The 22323-nt window shown below is 41.9% G+C and overlaps 1 protein-coding gene across 49 annotated transcripts in view; it reads right to left on the reverse strand.

The window, feature by feature from the left end:
* The window catches only part of TTN (titin), a 272145-nt gene that overhangs the window by 28184 nt on the left and 221638 nt on the right, over window positions 1-22323 (reverse strand). For all 49 annotated transcript variants that reach the window (XM_078327295.1, XM_078327278.1, XM_078327313.1 and 46 more), the window contains 7 exons: window positions 5126-22231; window positions 4167-4463; window positions 3474-4061; window positions 3078-3380; window positions 2667-2963; window positions 470-757; window positions 58-357 (listed from right to left, as the gene is read on the reverse strand). In XM_078327295.1, coding sequence (XP_078183421.1) covers window positions 58-357; window positions 470-757; window positions 2667-2963; window positions 3078-3380; window positions 3474-4061; window positions 4167-4463; window positions 5126-22231 — 19179 coding nt within the window. The remainder of the gene's footprint in view (window positions 1-57; window positions 358-469; window positions 758-2666; window positions 2964-3077; window positions 3381-3473; window positions 4062-4166; window positions 4464-5125; window positions 22232-22323) is intronic.

A 22323-nucleotide genomic window follows, 5' to 3' on the forward strand; every position in this document is an offset into this window, starting at 1 on the left:
GGCAAAGTTTATTTTAAAATTTTCACATTTCAGTTTTCTAATGAAATCATGTCTCACCAAATGCATTCTTGGCTACAACAGAATCAGATTCCAGTGGTTCACCAATTCCGTATTTGTTCACGGCTCGGACCCGGAAGATGTATTCATTTCCTTTGATAATTTTGGTGGTTGTAATGATGCACTCTTCCAAATTTTCAGACACCATGGACCATACAACGCGACTTGTCTCACGCTTTTCCACAATGTAGTGAGTGATTTTTGCACCACCATCATCAGCTGGAGGCCACCAGAGAAGAGTGATCTTTTCAGCAGTTACAGTCTTAAATTCAATTGGTCCACCAGGTGGGCCTGGTTTGTCTATCAATGAAAGAACAAAACACTATGTTAGTACTTCTTTAAAGCCTACTTATTTAAAATTACTAAGCTTTAGGCAAATATAACGTGACAGTGGTCTGTATTCAGCACCTACCAAGGATCTGTACTCTGATGGTGGCTGAGGCTGAGCCCATGGCATTCCTTAGTTTTAATTCATAGCATCCACTATTAAGGCGGTCAGCATCTTTGATGAGTATAGATGCAAGGTCAGTAGTATTTTCAACACACACCAGTGCATTGGTTTGTAATTCTTTATCATCTTTATACCATTCTATTGTAGGTGCAGGTTTGCCAGAAATGCCAGCTCTGAGCTTCACAGATGTACCTGCTCTGTATTTGACAACTTCTGTATATTCCAGAGGCAAATCAATTACAGGACCACCTGCAAGAAAAACAGTTGAGAAAGATTTAAAATATTATAAGGATAAAAAAAAAGTTGCATCAACCTTAAAGTAAGGTAATTGGCTCTTATTAAATTATACACACACACCGTCATTCTAATTCTATGCAATTATTATTTTAAAAATTAAAAATTGGGGCCGGGCTTGGTGGCTCAAGCCTGTAATCCCAGCACTTTGGGAGGCCGAGGTGGGTGGATCACAAGGTCGAGATATCGAGACCATCCTGGTCAACATGGTGAAACCCCGTCTCTACTAAAAATACAAAAAATTAGCTGGGCATGGTGGCGCGTGCCTGTAATCCCAGCTACTCGGGAGGCTGAGGCAGGAGAATCGCCTGAACCCAGGAGGCGGAGGTTGCGGTGAGCCGAGATCGCGCCATTGCACTCCAGCCTGGGTAACAAGAGCGAAACTCTGTCTCAAAAAAAAAAAAAAATTAAAAATTTATAGGCCACTCTTCTATCTCAGATGGGGTAGAAAGACTAAGTTGTGCAGGGCCTTAAGCACATTTTACATGTGTTTTAAAGTCCATTAGTTGCTTTATTCCAGAGATGAAATGGGATATGGTAGTGAGAACATCATGGAAAAAGCTGTTACACATTTTCTTTCACTTTAGCTTTTCTTTCCTTTCCTCTAACCACCTCCTATTGTTTTTCTTTTCCCTTCTCGGTTCACTGATATCCAAGTGTGGACAGTTCACATCAAACTGTTAAATTCTGAATTCTCTACCCACAGAATTACATACTCACTGGACAGTTTTCTGCTAGGCTGTTTGGAACTATCAAGAAACAGAACTAAATTTGACTTGCTTCACACTTTCATAAACAGTGATTCAGTGTCCACAAAGCCTGATTCATAAATAAAGAACAGCTCTGAAATTCTCAGCATGAAGATGGGAGTGGATACTTTTGCCTAGACACTATAGGGCTCAGCTTTCTCTTAGCAAATAGAGATCTTTCAGGAAACATGTCACAGGATACTTGACTCTCATGACATTTTAATTTTCAAAACATTGTTGAGTTGAATCTGCCACTTATTTTCCAGAATGGTGAAGAATATGCATTTTGGAATAACCATGATAGAGAAGGCTCTGAAGTCTATTTGAATTTCCACTTCATCCCTAATAGGGAAGTTGCAAAAGCACTCTCAGCCTCAATTTCCCTTCTATAAGATGGGCTAATATGGGGGCTGTGAGAACTAAGGGAAAGAATTCTTGAAAATTACTCAGTAAATATTAGCTGCTGCAAATACTATCATCATCAAAGTGTCTATTTAGACCAGGTGCAGTGGCTCATGTCTGTAATCCCAACATTTTGGGAGGCCAAGACAGGTGAATCACCTGAAGTCAGGAGGTTGAGACCATCTGGCCAAGGTGGTAAAACCCCATCTCTGCTAAAAATACAAAAAATTAGCTGGGAATGATGGCGCACGCCTGTAATCCCAGCTACTCAGGTGGCTGAGGCATGAGAATCGTTTGAGCCCAGAGGGTGGAGGTTGCAGCGAGCTGAGATTGCACCACTGCACTCCATCCTGGGCGACAGAGTGACTATGACTCAACAAACAAACAAACAAAGTCTCTATTTAGTCTGTCACTTATTTAAGAGCAATATTTTCTAGGAACTCAACCATGGTTTGAATTATTGACTCTGATAATTTAAAATAGAATGAAAGCACCAACTCATACCATCAAAGAATCATAAAAGATTGAAGTTGGAAAGGACCATTGATATCCTGAAGTCTAAATCTCTTTTTACTGTCAAGTTAGGAGGGCTGGAAAAGTATTTAAGGAATTCTTTTCAGACTCCCAACTAGTTCATAATTTCTTCCAGGAAAAGGCAAGGGAAAATACTGAGTTAAACAGCTGTTGAGACTCAAAGTGCTAAACAAGCTTACCATAAGAATCGATGCAAGTAATGGGCCCTACGACCTCTGATGGATTGCTGATGGAGCCAACAGCATTCCTAGCAAAGACACGGAATTCATACTGGGAATTCTGAGTCAAGCCAGAAATGGTGAATTGAGTTTCAATAACATTGGTGAAGCTGGCCTTGGTCCATCTGCCATCTGGAAGGTCACGTCTCTCAACAATGTAGCCTGTAATCTTGCTACCTCCGTCAAAAGCTGGTTGTTGCCATGAAAGGCTGACAGAGTTCTTTGAAATATCAGTGATACGAACATTTCTTGGGGGTTCTGTGGTAATAAGAGAAGCAAATTAGCGGCACTTAAGTCATGATTATTTTGCTTTGCAGAAGTAATATTTGCATTTTTGTTATCAGAACTTCTCTTCCCATGACAAATACATACCACAGGCATCAATTGCCAGGACTGGTTCAGAAGGATGGCTGGGTTTTCCAACTCCAGCAGCATTTTCTGCATACACCCTGAATTCATAAATAAGTCCAGCACTGATTGTTGTGACTTTGAAGTGAGTTGTGCGGATGACCAGTTTGTTGGCCTTTTGCCATAAAATACTGTTTCTGTCTTTCATTTCTAGGTGATAGCCTATGACTGCACTGCCTCCATTAGACACTGGTTCATGCCAGCCCACAGTGATGCTTTCTCGAGTAACATTAGTGACCCATGGTGTAGATGGCGGTCCCGGCGTTGCTACAAAAGAGAGAAATCCCATGGATTAGTACAGACATTTAACACATTTATGGTAAACGAAAACTTGGATCTTTGAAAAGTTGGACAACTTACTGTATGGCAGTTTGACAATCACACAAGCGGAATCTATGTGATCACTGATGCCAAAGCGGTTTTCTGCCTTGATGCGGAATTGGTATTCTTCTCCTGTGGTCAGTTTCATGACTTTAATCATGGTTCTTGCAACTGTCGCGGACACTTCAGTCCATACTGCAGTACTTGTTTCTCTTTTGAGTAGGATGTAGTTGGTAACTTGACTTCCACCATCGTACTTAGGTGGCTCCCACTTGAGAGTCACACTTTCTTCAGTTATGTCACTAATAACAACAGGGCCAGTTGGAGGACCAGGCCTATCCAGCACCACAATGTTAATGAAAGCTTTGGTTGTTCCACTAGAGTTGGCAGCAGTGATCTCATATCTTCCAGCATCAGCTGTAACACTTTCTTTGAGATGGATGGTCAGGTTCTCAGCAGTAACTTCAGTATTAAATCTCATGGTTGCCTTCAGGGGGACACCGTCTCTTGATAAGGTCACCTTGGGAAGTGGTTTTCCAGAGATTGGAATGTCAACTTTAAGGTTTGAACCAGCTCTAACATATACGGTATGACTTGGGAAATTCTTCATATCAATTTCAGGTGGTTCTGAAAAATGAGTATAGAGAGTGAAGGTGAAAAGGGGTTTCTGAAAATTAACATAAAATCATGCAAATAATTTCAAATTTTGCTCCTACATAAACTTAGACATACCTATTTGCTCCTTAATAAGAACAGGAAGCAGAAGCTCTCTTGGGTCACTCAGGCCAGCTTGATTTTCAGCAAACACTCGGAAAAAGTATTCAGAATTCTCCCTCAGACCAGAAACAACGTGATGGGTTGACTTTGCCACTGCACATTTAACCCAGTTTTTCTGTCCTTTTTCTAGTGCCTCAACAACATAGTGTACAATTCTGCTTCCGCCATCATGTTCGGGCTTCAGCCAGGAGAGGGAAACACTGTCTTTGGATATACTTGTTACTCCAAGTTTTTCAGGTGGGCTTGGTTTTTCTAAGAAAACAAAGCATCAAAAGAAAGTGAATAATTATTACAACATTTTTTTCTATGTGCATTCTTCATCTATTGTCAAAATAAAACTTTTAAATGAAGGCCGTATTTTTTACTTTGATTTGAGTCTTCCTTTTTACATAACCAGTTTTGCTTCAGAGCCAACCAAGGCTCCCACAAGTTATGTCATTACATGCTACAGCATTCAAATCCAAATTAAGAGTCAAATGACCAGATTAAATGGCAAAATTTACTCCAAATTCATTGTGGGTGTAAAAAGAGGAACAAGATGAACAGTCTTTTAAAAAAGTTTATGATACAATTTCTGTATACACAACCACATACACAAATATGACATGTGCATCATACACACATACTATACATATATAATGTGTGTATACATAAAAATGTATACTTACATATGTATGCAGTTATATTTAATTATACTTAAATTCAACATATCCAATTTTAGCTATGAAAATTTGTTTTTTTAAAAAGACTTTCTCCACTAGAGATTCCACTTTGTGCTATAGTATGAATAGTTTAGGGTGTGAAGGGTGTAAACCAAAAGCATTTAAGATGAAATAACGACTAATTAGAATGATTCACACTATTCTGAAAAAATTAACATGGATATGTGGAATTTCCTTGTTCTTAAAACGTACCTGTTATTTTTACTCCTTCCTTTGTTTCAGCTGGTATACCAACACCAAACTCATTTTCTCCAGAGACTCTGAAGTAGTAAATAGCTCCTTCTTGTAAATTGGTAACTTTGTAAGAGAGGCGGTTACAGTTGTTGGTCACAGAGACCCATGCTTTCTTGCTGGCCTCACGTTTTTCTATGTGGTAATTCTTCACTGGCGCTCCACCATCATTTTCAGGAACATCCCAGGATAACACTGCAGACTCTTTGGTTACATCTTGCACAGTAATGTTGGTTGGAGGACCCGGGGAATCTAAAACTTTGACAACTAAGGTCAGTGAAGCAGCACTCAAAACATTCTGAATCGTTAGTGTATATTTTCCAGAGTCATTTCTGTTGGCATTTTCAATGGTCAGTGATGTACGAGAGTCTGTGGTATCAATATAAGCTCTAGTGCGGAGGTCAGTGTCTGGCTTACTCCACAAGACATTGGGTACTGGTCTTCCTCGGAAAGGCACAGTCATGGTAAATGAGGCACCAGCCTTGACAATCAAGGTCTTCCTCATTTCACTGTCAATATCAAATACAGGTTCTTCTTCTCTTTCCTTTGCTATCTGAGGGTCAGAGCTATCACTGGGGTCACTAGCACCCACCTTATTGACAGATTTTACTCTGAAAACATATTCAGCTCCTGTTGTTAGTCCACCTATTGTATATTCTGTGCCTCGTAAGCTCTGAATGGCAGTTTTCCAGTCAGTGTCATCAGATTTCTTGTATTCTACGGTGTATCCAGTTATTGGAGCCCCGCCATCAAACAGAGGTTTAACCCAGCTGATAGTTACAGTTGTCTTGCCTGAGTCCACAATTTTGGGCTTGGATGGAGGAGATGGTAGGAACACTGGATCTTCTGCCCGAATTAAGGGAGAGGTTTCACTTGGAAGACTTAGGCCAGCAGCATTTTCTGCATAAACGCGATATTCATATTCACATCCTTCCCGAAGTCCCATTGATTTCACTCTCAGATCATAAACTGGTTTTTTGTTTACACGCACCCATCTTAGGCTATTTTTCTCTCGCCTTTCAATTATATATCCAGCTATTTCACTGCCTCCATCACTCTCGGGTCTTGACCAGCAAAGGGTCATGGATTCTTTGGTCACAGAAGTAATTTCCAAAGATGTGGGTGGACTTGGAACTGTAAATGGATCTAGTGCCTTTACAGCTACACTCTCTAGGGGCTCACCAACACCATATTTATTAACACCAGTTACTCTAAATATATATTCATTGCCTTTGAGTAACTTGGTTACTTTACAGGATGTTGTCCGTAACTCTCCTTCACATATTGTCCATGCAAGGTGGCTTGTTTCGCGTTTTTCTACAATGTAATAGTCGATATCTGCGCCACCGTCTTCTTGGGGACGTCCCCAGGAAAGAGAGCATTTCTCAGCAGTGAGGCCATTTATTTCAAGTGGTCCTGCTGGTGGACCAGGCTTATCAAGTACCTTGCAATTAACTGCCGCAGACCGAGTGCCAGCAACATTCTTCAGTGTTAGTACATATTGTCCAGTGTCTCGTCTCACACAGTCTTTAACTGTTAACAAAGTATGATTGTCTGTTGAGATAATTTCTGTTCTTGCTCTTTCTTCAATTTCTACACCATCCTTGGCCCAGGAAATTACTGGCAGAGGTCGCCCTGCAATGTCTGCATTTATCTTAAGGACCTCGCCAGCTTTGACAACAATAACGCCTTGGAACTTGACATCCATCATAATTCTTGGAGCCTCAACATCATCTTTAACTGTAATAGGCCCAGTGGATTCAGATGGCTCACTAACTGAGTCCGCAGCATTCCTTGCAAAAACCCGGAATTCATAACGCTGATCTTCAGTAAGTTCAGTTACTTCAAAGTATGTTTCTTGTATATTAGTATAATTGCACTTCAGCCACCGGCCATCTGGTAGTTCTCTGCGTTCAACAATGTATCCTGTGATCTTAGCTCCACCATCATAATGTGGTTTAGACCATTTAAGTGACACTGATTTTCTTGTGATATTTGTGACTTCAGGTTGTCCAGGAGGGTCACAAGGATCTCTTGCAGGGACTGGTTCACAAGATTTACTGCATTTACCAATTCCAGCAATATTCTCAGCATAAACACGATACTCATACATCAGTCCTTCATCAAGGCCAGAGACTTTCATTTGAGTATCAGGAATGAGGATTTTATTTGCTTTTGACCAAAGAATGCTGCTTCTTTCTTTATACTCAAGATGATAGCCAGTTACTCTACTTCCTCCATCATTAACTGGCACTTGCCAGGTTACAAGCATGGTAGATTTTGTGGCATGTACTACTTTAGGAGTACCAGGAGGACCTGGGGGACTGAATGGATACTCTGCAACAACAGCTGAAGATTCACTGTAGGAGCTCTTTCCATAGCGATTTTCTGCACAAACACGGAACTGATACTCACTTCCTGTTGTCAGGCGAACTATTTTGATGGATGTTCTTGCAACTGCTTGTGAAACTATGTGCCATGTTGTAGAGGTGGTTTCTCTCTTTTCAACGATGTAATTGCTAATTTGGCAGCCACCATCATATTCTGGAGGATTCCAAGAAATAGTTACGCTATCACAACTAACCTCATCAATGCGTATAGGACCTGGAGGTCCTGGTCTGTCAAGGACAATTATAGTAATAGGAGCTGTTATGGATCCAGCACTGTTTGAAACACATAATTCATAAGTTCCAACATCTTCCCTTGAAGCTTCCTTAATAGATAGTGATGTTACAGTCTTTGAAGAAGAAACATTGACTCTAGTTGTCTCTTTAAGAGTCTGACCATCTTTTTTCCAGGTCACAGTAGCTTGAGGTCTTCCTTTGAATGGCACATCAATCTTAAGTTGGTCTCTAGCCTTTACATTGAAAGTATTGAAAGGAAGCTCAACTGAAGGCTTTATTTCAATATCCCTTGCAATTACTGGCACTCCAAGTTGTCTTGGATCACTTCTTCCCTTTTCATTAACTGCAGCTACCCTGAAGACATACTCTTCTCCTGCAGTTAAGCCAGATATAGTTGCTTCTAGAGTCTTAACTTGTGTACAAGTGCTCCACTTTTCACTCCCTTTAGTCTGCATTTCAACCACATAACCAGTAATTTTGCTGCCACCATCACTTTCCGGTTTCTCCCACTTAATTGTAGCTGTATTATGGGTCACATCAACGAGAGTTACTCTTCCAGGTGGGAGGGGTGGTTCAGACACTTTAACGGGTTCTGTTGTTTCAGCTGGCAAACCAATCCCGTATTCATTGGAAGCCAAGACTCGGAAGTAGTAAGAACATCCTTCTTGTAGATTTTCAATTTTGAAAGTAGTTTTAGTGCAATTGTTTGTACTAGTAGCATAGGCTTTTCTGGTAGTTTCTCGTTTTTCGACAATGTAGTTTGTAATCTTAGCTCCACCATCAATAAGTGGCGGTTCCCAGGACAATGTCACTGAGTCTTTCTTCACTTCTCTTACAGTCAAATTCACAGGGGCACTTGGTGAGTCAAGAACTCTGACGTTAACAAAAGCTGTTTTGGAGCCACTATTATTTTCTAATGTCAGATTATACCGACCACTGTCAAATCTGGTAACATTATCAATCACCAACATTGTAAATGAGCTGGTCACCTCAATCTGAGCCCTGTCAGTGAGAATGCCTTCAGCCTTTTCCCATTTAACTTCGGGTTCTGGTCGACCTTTGATAGTGACAAATAAGCGTAAAGTAGCACCTGCACGCAGAACGACTACCTTTCTGAGATCAGCATCGAGTTCTATTTCTGGTGGCTCGATTCTCTCCTGAGCAACCACTGAACCAGGTAGAGTTGCAGGTTCACCTACACCTTCAGAATTGATGGCACAAATACGGAAGTTATATTCAGTATTTTCTTTAAGCTTGGTCACTGTGAACTGCTTTCCTTGTAATCCTGTTGGTGGAGTGCAGGTTGTCCATTCATCAGCAGCAGCTTCTTTGACCTCAACAACATAGCCCTTAACAGGTGCACCACCATCATAAATTGGCTTATTCCATGCCAGGGAGACAGAAGATCTGGAAGTATCTGTCACTTTTGGATTGCTTGGTGGACCTGGTGGATATAAGGCATCACATGCACGGTAGAAAACAGATGGCTCACTAGGTTCTCCCACACCAGCTGCATTTTCAGCAGCAACTCTGAATTCATAGGAATGGCCTTCAGTAAGACCAGTTACCCTGAGCCGGAGATCCGTTAGTGTTTTCTTGTTGCACTTAGTCCATCTAATGCCTTCCTTATCTCGTTTTTCAAGAATGTAGCCCTCAATTTCAGCACCTCCATCGTCTACTGGGCGTGTCCATGTTACTACCATAGAATCTTTGGTGATTGCTGAGACTTCAGGTGTTGAAGGAGGACCTGGTGGCTTATAAGGATTACAGGCTATAACAGGCTCAGATTCCAGGGGCTCTCCAATTCCATATTTATTCACAGCCATGACACGGAATATGTATTCATTACCAGGAAGAAGTTTAGTAACTTTGTAGTTAAGAGCCTGTACCTCAGTTGAAACCTGGGTCCAAGAGAGTCGGCTTGTCTCCCTCTTTTCAATGATGTAATGTGAAATATTAGCACCACCATCTTGCAAAGGTGGGTTCCATGCCAGGTAACATTTTTCTGCAGTAACTCCCGTAACTTTCAGAGGCCCTTCAGGAGGCCCTGGCCTGTCAAGTACCTTTACAGTGATGGGTATAGACTTTGTACCACCAACATTGCTAAGTTTCAGAATATATTGTCCTCCATCAGTCCGTATACAGTCTTTGACAACAAGAGTTGTTTTCTGAATAGTAGATTTAATTTCCATTCTAGCCGCTGTTTCTTCAAGTTCTTTTCCATCTTTTGACCAAACAACATCAGGTATAGGTTTGCCACGGATGTCAGCTTCAAGAACAAAAGTCTCTCCTGCATGAACAACGATGACATCTTTATATTTTGGATCTAGAGAGGCATTTGGTGCCTCAATTTCATCTCTTGCAGTAATGGCACCACTACTTTCAGATGGTTCACTCAAGTTTCCAGCTGCATTCCTTGCAATTACTCTAAATTCATATCTTTGGTCTTCTACAAGTCCACTCACTGTAAATTCAGTTTCTAATACATTGGTAAAGCTGGCTTTCATCCAGCGGCCATCAGGTAGGTCCTTCTTTTCTACAATATAACCTGTTATTTTGCTACCACCATCATAGGCAGGTTTCTTCCATTTCAGTGTGACACTGTTTCTTGTAATAACAATGGCTTCAGGGCGACCAGGTGGGTCACATGGATCACGAGCAACAAAGCATTCTGACACTTTGCTAGGCTTGCCAATGCCAACGATATTTTCAGCAGAAACTTTGAACTCATACTCAAGGCCCTCATCAAGCCCAGTTGTTTTGAATTTGGTATCCTGAATGAGGGTCTTATTTAACTTGACCCATAAAATACTGTTCTTTTCTTTCTGTTCAAGATGGTAGCCAATAATTTTGCTGCCTCCATCATTAATTGGCTCATGCCATTGGACAAGCATCTGATCTTTTGAGATTGATGTCACGAAAGGAGTTCCAGGTGGTCCAGGTTCTTTAAATGGATATTGTACAATAATTGGCTTAGAATCCAGTGGGGCACTTTTTCCATACCTGTTTTCAGCAAAAATTCTAAACTGGTACTCCGTGCCTGTTTTCAGTTTGGTTATTTTAATCGTTGTTCTTGCAACTGTTGCTGATACCATGTGCCAAGTGGTGGTGGTTGTATCTCGTTTCTCTACAATGTAGTTGCTTATCTGGCAGCCACCAGTATAGGCTGGAGGTTCCCAAGATATGACTACAAAGTCTGCACTAACTTCATCAAATCTAACTGGGCCAACTGGAGGTCCAGGCTTTTCTAAAACAATAACACTGAGATTTTCTGTTGCTGTGCCTGCACTATTTGTTGCTGTTACAGTGTATTTTCCAAAGTCATCTTTGTTACCTTCTTTAATGTGCAAAACAGTTGAGGTAGCTGTTTCTTCAACGTTTACTCTTGTTGTCTGTTTAAGAGGCTCACCATCTTTGACCCAAGAAATTTTAGGTCTTGGTCGGCCTATAACTGGAATTTCTATTTTAAGATCTTCTCCAGCTTGGATACTATATGTGTTAAATGGTAACTTTAAACTAGGCTGTATAGTCAAGTCCTTGGCTATGACAGGAACACCCAGCACTCTTGGATCACTTTTTCCTTTCTCATTATAAGCCTTGATACGGAACTGATATTCTTGTCCAGAACTCAAACCAGTAACAACTGCGTTACAGACTTTGGATTCAGCCACAACACTCCATTTTTCAGTTCCTTTGGGCTGCATTTCAACAACATACCCCAAGACTCTGCTACCACCATCATGTTCAGGCTTCTCCCACATAAGTGATGCACTGGTCTGGGAGACATCAGTGAGTGTAACCTTTCCTGGAGGGGAAGGAGGTTCAGCAGCTTTCACAGCATCAACAGTTTCCACTGGAACACCGACTCCAAATTCATTTTCAGCCATGACTCTGAAGTAATAAATGGCTCCTTCTGTAAGATTTTCCACTTTAAAACTTGTTTTGCTGCATTTACTACTTACATTAGCATAAGCTTTTCTGGTTGACTCACGTTTGTCAATCACATAGTTCTTGACCTTTGCCCCTCCATCAATGATGGGTGGCTCCCATACCAGGAGGACAGAATCTTTTCTCACTTCTTTGACTGCCAAATTCTGTGGTGGTCCTGGAGTGTCAAGAACTTTCACAGTTACAAAAGCAGACTTTGATCCACTGCTGTTTTCCAACTTAAGAATGTATTTTCCAGCATCATTTCTATCACAGTTATCTATTGATAGTTGGGTATAGTTTACTCCCTTTTCAATTTGGACCTTATCTGTGAATTCACCTTCCTCTCGAGACCAAGTGATCTCAGGTGTTGGACGACCTTTGAATGGAATGTGAATTCTGGCAGATCCACCAGCTCTTACAACAATTCCTTTTCTTAATTCGGAATCAAGGTCAAGTTCAGGTGCTTCAAGTTTATCTTCTGGTTTCACAGTACCAGGAACTGATGTAGCCTCGCCTAAACCAACTTTGTTGAGGGCACAGACTCGTATTTTATACTCTTGGTGTTCAGTGAGCTTTGAAATTTCAAATCGAGTGACTCTTAGGCCAGTCTGTGGAGTTACTATTTGCCATTCTTCTTCATCTGCTTTACAGATTTCTACTACGTATCCCAGGATCTCACTGCCACCATCGTAGATGGGTTTACCCCAGGCAAGTGTGATTGAATTTTTAGTGGTGTCTACAATGTGTGCATTGGTGGGTGGGCCAGGTTTGAACACAGGATCACAGGCCTTATAATAAACTGTAGCTGGACTTGGTTCTCCAACTCCAGCAGCATTTTCTGCAGAGACCCTGAATTCATACTCATGATCTTCTGTTAATCCTGTCACTCTAAGACGCAAATCTGTAATGCGGCGTTTATTACATTTTATCCATCGAATACCACTTCTGTCTCTTTTCTCTACAATGTAACCGATAATCTCACTTCCACCATCACTATCTGGACGGTTCCAACAGACCGTCATGGAGTCTTTGGCAATATTTGTGACTTCCAAGCTTTTCGGTGGTCCAGGAAGCACAAATGGATTTTTCATTAGTACTGGTGCAGATTCCAAAGGCTCTCCAACACCATATTTGTTGACAGCCATTATACGGAAAATATATTCATTACCTTCTAAGAGTTTGGTAATTTTCAGAGAATTGGTCACAACTTCTGAAGCAACAACAGTCCAGGCAAGTCGACTTGTTTCTCGCTTTTCAACAACATAGTGAGAAATGTCACTGCCACCATCTTGAAGTGGTGGAGACCATGTTAAAGAGCATTTTTCAGAAGTGACTCCAGTAACCTGGACTGGCCCTTCTGGAGGTCCTGGTCTATCTAATACTTTTACATTTACTGGGAATGATTTAGAACCTGCAACATTGGAAGCTCTTAAAATATACTGTCCACCATCAATTCTAATTGCATCTTTTATAATAAGTAAAGCCTTGAAATCTGTGTTCTTTATTTCACATCTAGCAGATTCCTCAATTTCTTTATCTCCTCTTAACCACTCAATGGTAGGTAGGGGCTTTCCATGGACATCAGCCTCAAGCCTAAATGTTTCTCCAGCATTTACCACAATTGTGTCTCTGAATTTTGGATCCATTGAAATTCTTGGGAGTTCAACCTCATCCTTGGCAGTTATTGGTCCAGTACTGTCAGAGGGTTTACTTATTGCACCAGCTGCATTCTTTGCAATGACTCTGAATTCATATCTTTGATCTTCAGTAAGACCTGACACAGTAAATTGAGTTTCAATGACATTTGTAAAGCTGGCTTTCATCCAACGACCATCAGGCAAATCACGTTTCTCTACAATGTAGCCTGTAATCATACTTCCGCCATCATATACAGGTTTGGTCCACTGTAAAGTGATTTCATTTCTTTTAACCATTATTGCTTCTGGGGTTCCTGGTGGGTCACAGGGATCTCTGGCTACATAGCATTCAGAATTCTTGCTTGCTTTGCCTACACCAACAATATTTTCAGCATAAACTCTGAATTCATATTCAATGCCTTCTTCAAGATTCTGTGCTTTGAATTGGGTGTCATGAATAATAGTTTTGTTGACCTTTGTCCACAAAATACTATTTCTTTCTTTTCTCTCCAGGTGGTAACCTATGACTGGGCTTCCACCATTGTTAATTGGTTCATGCCACTGTATGACCATGGCATCTTTGGAAATGGCTGTGGCAAATGGTGTACCTGGAGGACCTGGTTCTTTGTAGGGATATTGAGCAACAATTGGATCAGACTCTAAGGCAAAGCTTTGTCCATATCTGTTTTCGGCAAATATTCTGAATTGGTATTCTGTGCCAGTTTTCAGTTTGGTCACCTTGAGTGTAGTTCTAGCAACAGTAGCAGAAACAACATCCCATACTGTGGTGGTTGTATCTCTTTTCTGAACAATGTAGTTGGTGATTTGGCAGCCACCTGTATATAATGGAGGGTTCCAAGATAATGTAATACTTTCAGCACTGATATCATCAAATTTAACAGGTCCTTTTGGAGGATCAGGTTTATCTAGAGTTACAATTTCGATGGATGCTGTCTTCTGACCAACAACATTGGCAACTGTGATGCCATATTGTCCACCATCATCCTTATGAGTTTCTTTAATACTGAGTGTGGTGAGATCCAGTGAATCTGTAACATTGATTCTTGTGGTCTGCTTCAGTGGGAGACCATCTTTAGTCCAGGTAATGCTTGGCTTAGGACGTCCAGAAATTGGCACTTCTATTTTCAAATCCTGGCCAACCTGTACACTGTAACTATTGAATGCAGGTTTTACATCTGGCTCAATTACCAGATCTTTGGCAACTATTGGAACTGCAAGGGACCGAGGATCACTTCTCCCCTTTTCATTTACAGCAACAACTCTAAAAAGATATTCTTCCCCTTGAGTTAGGTTGGTAATTACTGCCTCAAGAGACTTTACTCGAGCACACTCTGACCATTTCTCACTGTGTTTAGCTTGCATCTCCACAATATACTGAATGATTTTACTGCCACCATCGTGTTCAGGCTTTGTCCAACTCAGAGAGACACTGTTTCTGGTGACATCATCCACAGTTATTTTTCCAGGAGGTTGTGGGACTTCTGCAACCTTAATTGGATCAGCAGTCTGGGCAGGAAGGCCAATACCATACTCATTCTCAGCTGTGACTCTAAAGTAATAACTGCAACCTTCTTGGAGCTGATCGATTTTCCAAGAATTCTTATGGCAATTAGTGACAACAGCAGCATATGATTTTCTTGTGGCTTCACGTTTCTCAACAATGTAATTTTTGATTTTGGATCCCCCATCCAACAAAGGAGGTTCCCATGTAATTGATACGGAGTCTTTGGTGATTTCTGTGACTTTCAGGTTAACAGGTGGACTTGGTGTGTCCAGAACTCTCACAGTAACAAAGGCAGACTTTGTTCCACTGCTGTTTTCTAATGTAAGCGTATATTTTCCACTATCATATCGGTTGACATTGTCTAGAACAAGAGAGGTGAAACTGCTAGTGACATCAATTATAGCTGCATCTCGGATTTCACCATCCATCTTTCCCCATTTAACTTCTGGTGTAGGACGACCTTTGATAGGAACAAATAACCTTAAGGAGCCACCTGCCCTTATGTTTATGATTTTCCTTAGTTCTAGGTCAAGATCAATGTCTGGTGCTTCCAATTTTTCTTCAACTACAATAGGTCCAGGGACATCAGCATGTTCTCCAACACCAGCTCTATTAATAGCACAGATACGGAAGTTGTATTCATGCTTTTCCAACAGCTTCTCTACTTCTATGTTTGTTTTATTAATTCCAGTTGGTGGAGTGCACATTGTCCATTCACCAACACTCACATCACATTTTTCAACAATGTATCCTTGGATTTCACAGCCACCATCATATATTGGTTTGCTCCAAGAAAGGAATACTGAAGATCTGGTAATATCTATGACTTTGGGGTTGTTTGGAGGTCCTGGTTTATAAATAGGATCACAAGCCTTTTGGTAAGCAGAAGGAGGGCTTGGTTCACTAAGTCCAGCAGCATTCTCAGCAGAAACTCTGAACTCATAATTGTGATTTTCTATGAGTCCTGTTACTTTCAGGCGCAACTCTCCAATCAGACGCTTGTGGCATCTTGTCCATCTAATGCCTTCTTTATCCCGTTTCTCAAGAACATATCCAAGAATTTCACTGCCGCCATCAGATGCTGGTCTTTCCCATACAACAATCATTGAGTCCTTGGTCACTGTTGTGACTTCTGGAGCTTTTGGTGCATCTGGTACTACAAATGGATTCTTGGCAATTACTGGCTCAGATTCAAGAGGTTCACCAACACCATATTTGTTTACGGCCATTATACGGAAACTATATTCATTGCCTTCAAGAAGCTTAGTAACCTTGCAGCTGAGAGTCTGCACATTGGCATCAACCATAGTCCAAACTAAACGACTGGTTTCTCTCCTTTCTACAATGTAGTTTATGATATCACTCCCACCATCCTGAAGTGGGGGTTTCCAAGCTAGCATGCATTTTTCTGCTGTAATGCCCGAGATAACAACAGGTCCTTCAGGTGGCCCTGGTCTATCAAGAACTTTGACATTCACAGTAACTGATCTCTCTCCTGCAACATTTTTGGCCTTCAGTACGTAATTTCCACTGTCGATACGTACTGCATCTTTTACACTGAGACTGGTAGCAAAGTCGGTGCTCTTTATTTCTAATCGAGCTGTGTTTGAAAGCTCCTGATTACCTTTTATCCACTCAATCGTTGGTATTGGCTTGCCATAAATATCTGCATCAACCTTGAATGACTCACCAGCATGAACCACGATTGTGTCTTTGTATTTTGGATCCATACTTATTCGTGGTGGATCTACCTCATCTCTAGCTGTGATTGCTCCTGTGCTTTCTGAAGGCTCACTAAGCACTCCTGCGGCATTTCGGGCTATAACCCGGAACTCATATCTGTGATCTTCAATGAGGCCAGTTACCTCAAAATGAGTGTCAATAATATTTGTAAAACTGGCTTTCATCCAACGGCCCTCAGGTAATTCTTTCTTTTCAACGATATAACCAGTAATCTTGCTTCCACCATCATAGGTGGGTTTCTTCCACTGAAGAGTCACAGAATTCCTTGTGACAATGATTGCCTCTGGCTTTCCTGGTGGATCACATGGGTCACGAGCCACATAGCATTCTGATACTTTACTTGGCTTGCCAATGCCCACGATGTTCTCTGCAGAGACTCTAAATTCATATTCAACACCTTCTTCAAGGCCAGTTGTCTTAAACTTGGTTTGAGGGATAGGTGTTTTATTCAACTTAACCCAGAGGATGCTATTTCTTTCCTTGCGTTCTAGATGATAGCCAGTGACTCTGCTTCCTCCGTCACTTACTGGCTCATTCCATTGTACTTCCATGCTGTCCCTGGAAGAATGTGTGACAAGTGGAGTGCCAGGAGGACCAGGAACTTTGAATGGATATTGGGCTACAATAGGCTCTGAATTGAGGTAGGTACTCTTCCCATATCTGTTTTCAGCTGCAATTCTAAACTGATATTCACATCCAGTCTTCAATCGGCAAGCCTTTATTGTTGTTCTTGCAACTGTAGCTGATACAATTTGCCAGGTGGTTGTGGAAGTGTCCCGTTTCTCAACAATGTAATTATTGATAGAACTTCCACCATCATACTTGGGTGGGGCCCAGGAAAGAGTGATACTATCAGCTGTCACTTCATCTATTTTAACTGGTCCAGTTGGAGGCCCTGGTTTGTCAAGAACGATAACACTAAGGGTTTCAGTAGCTTCACCAGCTGAGTTAGTCAGTTTAACCACATAATGGCCAACATCTTCTCGGCAGGCTTCCTTTATTGTCAGTAGTGAATTATTTTCTGTGCTCTCTGCATTTACTCTAGTTGTCTGCTTCAGTGGTACATCATCTTTATGCCAGGTTACAGCTGGTGTAGGGCGGCCAATGAACGGAACATCGACCTTCAGGTCTTCACCTGCTAGTACAGTGAAAGTATTGAACAGTAGTTTGAAGGCTGGTGGAATGACAAGATCTTTGGCGATCACTGGCACACTCAGTTGTCTAGGGTCACTGATGCCCTTTTCATTCTGAGCTGAAACACGGAAAGAGTATTCTTCACCCTGAATTAATCCAGTGATAGTGGCTTCAGTGACCTTGACTGTGGCACATGTGGCCCATTTGTCACTGCCTTTGCTCTGCATCTCCACAATGTAGCCTAGAATTCGGCTGCCTCCATCATGCTCTGGTTTCTCCCAAGATAGTGACACGCTATTTCTTGTGACATCCATCAAAGTTATTTTTCCTGGAGGAAGAGGTCGTTCTGATGCTTTCACAGATTCTGCGGTTTCGGCAGGCAGCCCAATGCCATATTCATTTTCTGCGAGAACCCTGAAATAGTAGCTACAGCCTTCTTGAAGCTGGTCGACCTTCCAGGAAGTCTTGTGGCAGTTTGTTGCAACAGTTGAATATGCTTTTCTTGTTGATTCCCGCTTTTCAACAATATAGTTCTTGATTTTTGAACCTCCATCAAGGAGAGGCGGGTCCCATGTCAGTGTGACAGATGTCTTAGTGACCTCCTTTACCTTCAGATCCTGTGGAGGGCCTGGTGTATCGAGTACTCTAACATTGACAAATGCAGACTTGCTGCCTGAACTGTTTTCTACAGTTAGTATATATTTGCCACTGTCAAATCTGTTTACATTTCCAACAATAAGCAGTGTGTAAGAGCTTGTGGATTCGATGCTAGCTTTATCTAAAGATTCTCCGTGTTCCCGGGCCCACTTCACCTCAGGTGCAGGCCTTCCTTTGATTGGAACAAAAAGTCTCAGGGTGCAGCAGGCCCTTATAGTAACAAGTTTACGCAGGTCAGCATCCAGTTCAATCTCTGGAGGAAGCATTCTGTCTTCAGCCTTTGGAGTTCCAGGAACAAGGGCAGGTTCCCCAAGTCCTTCAGAGTTCATGGCATAGATGCGGATCTTATATTCCTGGTTCTCTATGAGGCCAGTGATGGTATAAGAAGTTGCCTTGAGTCCTGCTGGTGGAGTGACAATCTGCCATTCATCTTCCTCTGGCAGGGCAATCTCAACCATATACCCAGTGATTTCTGAACCACCATCATAGATAGGTTTATTCCAAGTGATTGAAATGGATGATCTGCTTGTATCTAGAACACGTGGGTTACCTGGTGGTCCAGGTTTAAATACAGTGTCACAAGCCTTGTAAAATGGACTGGTAGGACTTGGTGCACTAATTCCAGCAGCATTTTCAGCCATAATTCTGAACTCATATTCATGTCCTTCTGTCAGCCCAGACACTTTATATCTTAAATCAGTAACAGTTTTTTTGTTGCATTTAACCCAGCGTTGGCTAGCTTTATCACGCCGTTCCACAATGTAATTGATGATCTCACTTCCACCATCAGAATCAGGATGTCCCCAGCAGACAACCATCGAATCTTTAGTAATAGTTGTCACTTCAGGGTTTTTGGGTGGATCAGGGGGTCCATAAGGATTCACTGCAAGCACAGGCTCTGATTCCAGCGGCTCTCCAACTCCATATTTATTTACAGCCATGACACGGAATATGTATTCATTGCCCTTCAAGAGTTTAGTGACCTTTAGCTTTGTTACTTGGACTTCTGAGGCTACATTTGTCCATGCCAATCTGCTGGTTTCACGTTTCTGTACTATGTAATGATCAATTTTGGCACCTCCATCATCCAGTGGAGGCAACCATGACAGTACACACTTTTCTGAAGTCACTTCAGTTACAGCCAAAGGTCCTTCAGGTGGCCCTGGTCTGTCAAGAACTTTGACATTGAAAATGTGTTTGGCAAAGCCACCAGGATTAGTTGCTGTAAGGGTGTAGGCACCACTATCCCTTCTTGTTGAATCCTTGTTTACCAGATTAGTAGAGAAATCTGCAATTTTTATTTCTAATTTTGCCGTGCCTTCCAGCTCTTTTCCGTCTTTGGTCCATTCCATTGTTGGAGGTGGGCGGCCTGAAACATCAGCTTCTAGCCTGAATGCTTCACCTGCTTTTAATATAACTGTGTCCTTAAATTTAACATCCACCTTTATCTTTGGTGCTTCAACGTCATCCCTGCATGTGATAGCATCGGATGGCTCAGATGGTGGACTGATGGCACCCGCAGCATTTTTGGCGATCACACGGAATTCATATGCAGCATCTTCTGTTAGGCCACTGACTGTAAATTCATTCTCCAAAATGTTGCTGAAGTTTGCCTTCAGCCACCGTCCATTAGGAAGGTCTCTCTTTTCAACAATGTAACTGGTAATTTTAAAGCCCCCAGTATATTCAGGCTTAGCCCATTTAAGTGTCACTGTGTTTCTTGTAATATTTAGAGGTATTGGTTTTCCAGGTGGGTCGATGGGATCCAGAGCAAACATAGGCTCCGATGGCTTGCTCGGCTTGCTTTTGCCTGCCATATTTTCTGCAATTACCCGGAATTCATAAGCAATACCATCTGTAAGTCCACTCGATTTGAAAATGTTGCCTGGTACTAAAGCTTTGCTCACAGTCTGCCAAAGAATACCATTTCGTTCTTTTCTTTCAATGTGATATCCTAAAATGGGGCTTCCACCATCAGAAAGTGGCTCATGCCAGCTAATTGTCATTGAATCCTTGGTAACTGCAGTTACCTGAGGGGTACCAGGAGGTCCAGGAACCTTAAATGGATAGTTGGCAACTATAGATGCTGATGTGATGCCTGGTCCAACTCCATATCTATTCTGAGCTTTTACACGGAACTGATACTCTAATCCAGTAGTAAGGTGGGTGGCTTTATAGGTAGTACGTATAACGGTGGTTGCTAACTCAACCCAGGTAGTACTGTCAGTCTGCCGCATTTCCACTACATAGTTACTTATAGGTACGCCACCATCATTCTCAGGGGGATCCCAAGAGAAGATTACAAAGTCAGATGAAACTTCATCAAATTTGATTGGTCCAGTAGGTGGCCCTGGGATATCATGGACTTGAATAGTGATGACATCACCAACCTCTCCTACAATGTTCCTTGCTGTTAATGGATAGGGCCCACTATCACTTCTGACACACTCATTGATATTTAAGATGGTTGAAGTTGCTGTGGTTTCAAAATTAACTCTCTGTGTCTGTTTAAGAATCTGGTCTCCTTTTTTCCATGTCACTGTGGGCCTCGGTCGACCAAGCACTGGAATTTCAATTTTGATGTTCTCACCAGCTCTGGCAATGACTAGTTTCTGATAGATGCCACGGAGATCCAGCTCTGGAAGCATTGTCTGCTCCTTGACAATGACAGGTCTGCTTTCTCTAGGGGCACTTCTCCCCGCGCTGTTCACTGCCATCACTTGGAAGGTGTATTCCTCTCCTTCGGTTAGATTCCTCACAACACATTCTAACCCTTTCACGGTTGTGATGTGGGTCCACTGATCAGAGCCTTTTCTTTGGGCTTCAATCACATAGCCAGTGATCTTGCTGCCACCATCGTGTTTGGGCTTAGGCCATGCCAGGCTGACGGTGCTCTTAGTTATGTCCATGATGTTAAGGCTGTCTGGTGGAGATGGTGCTTCAGAGGCTTTTACAGGCTCTGTAGTTTCTGCTGGCTCACCAATTCCATATTCATTCTCTGCCATCACTCTGAAGAAGTATTCGCACCCTTCAGACAAGCCGGTAACTTTATACGTGCATTTATGGCACTTAGTGGTGGCTGTGGAATATGATTTCCGTGTTGCTTCACGTTTCTCTACAATGTAGTTTGTTATACGTGAGCCCCCATCGATCAGAGGGAGGTCCCAGTGCAGAGTAACACTGTCCTTTGTGATGTCTGTAGGCCGCAGGTTGAGGACTGGGCCCGGTGTGTCCAAGACTCTGACATTCACAAAGCCACTTTTCTTCCCAGCCGGGTTTTCAATAGTCATGACAAATTTACCAGTATCATATCTGTTACATTCTGGGATAATCAAAAGAGTAAATGATTCTGTATTTTCAATGTTGGCTCGGTTTTTCAGGTTGATGTCATCTTTGGTCCATGTCACTTCAGGAGCAGGACGACCTTTAATAGGCACAAATATTCTAATACTGAGTCCTGCTCTAACAACAAGTGTTCTTCGAAGCTCGGCATCTAGTTCAAAATCAGGGGCCATTTCCCGTTCTACGATTTCAACATCTGGAATTACTGCCGGCTCCCCAACACCTGCATCGTTGACAGCACTGATTCTAAAGTTGTATTTTTCTTTAGTCTGAAGATCAGGAACAACGAACTGAGTGATTCTGAGGGAAGGTCCTGTGGTATCTTTTATCCAGGTCTCATCTCCTACTTTCTGATGCTCCACAATATAGCCGGTGATTTCAAGTCCGCCATCATAATGAGGCTTGCCCCATGCCAAAGAAGCAGATTTCTTAGTAGTATCAGTGACATGTGGATTTGAAGGTGGTCCTGGAGGATCTGAAAAAGGAACAAAGACACAAAAGTATATATTCAGAGTTTGGCTTTTGGATAATTAAGATAACACATTGGCACTCTGGAAATGAGTGGTG

The sequence above is a fragment of the Callithrix jacchus genome, chromosome 6, assembly GCF_049354715.1.
Source record: "Callithrix jacchus isolate 240 chromosome 6, calJac240_pri, whole genome shotgun sequence".
NCBI classification, from domain to species: Eukaryota; Metazoa; Chordata; class Mammalia; order Primates; family Cebidae; genus Callithrix; species Callithrix jacchus.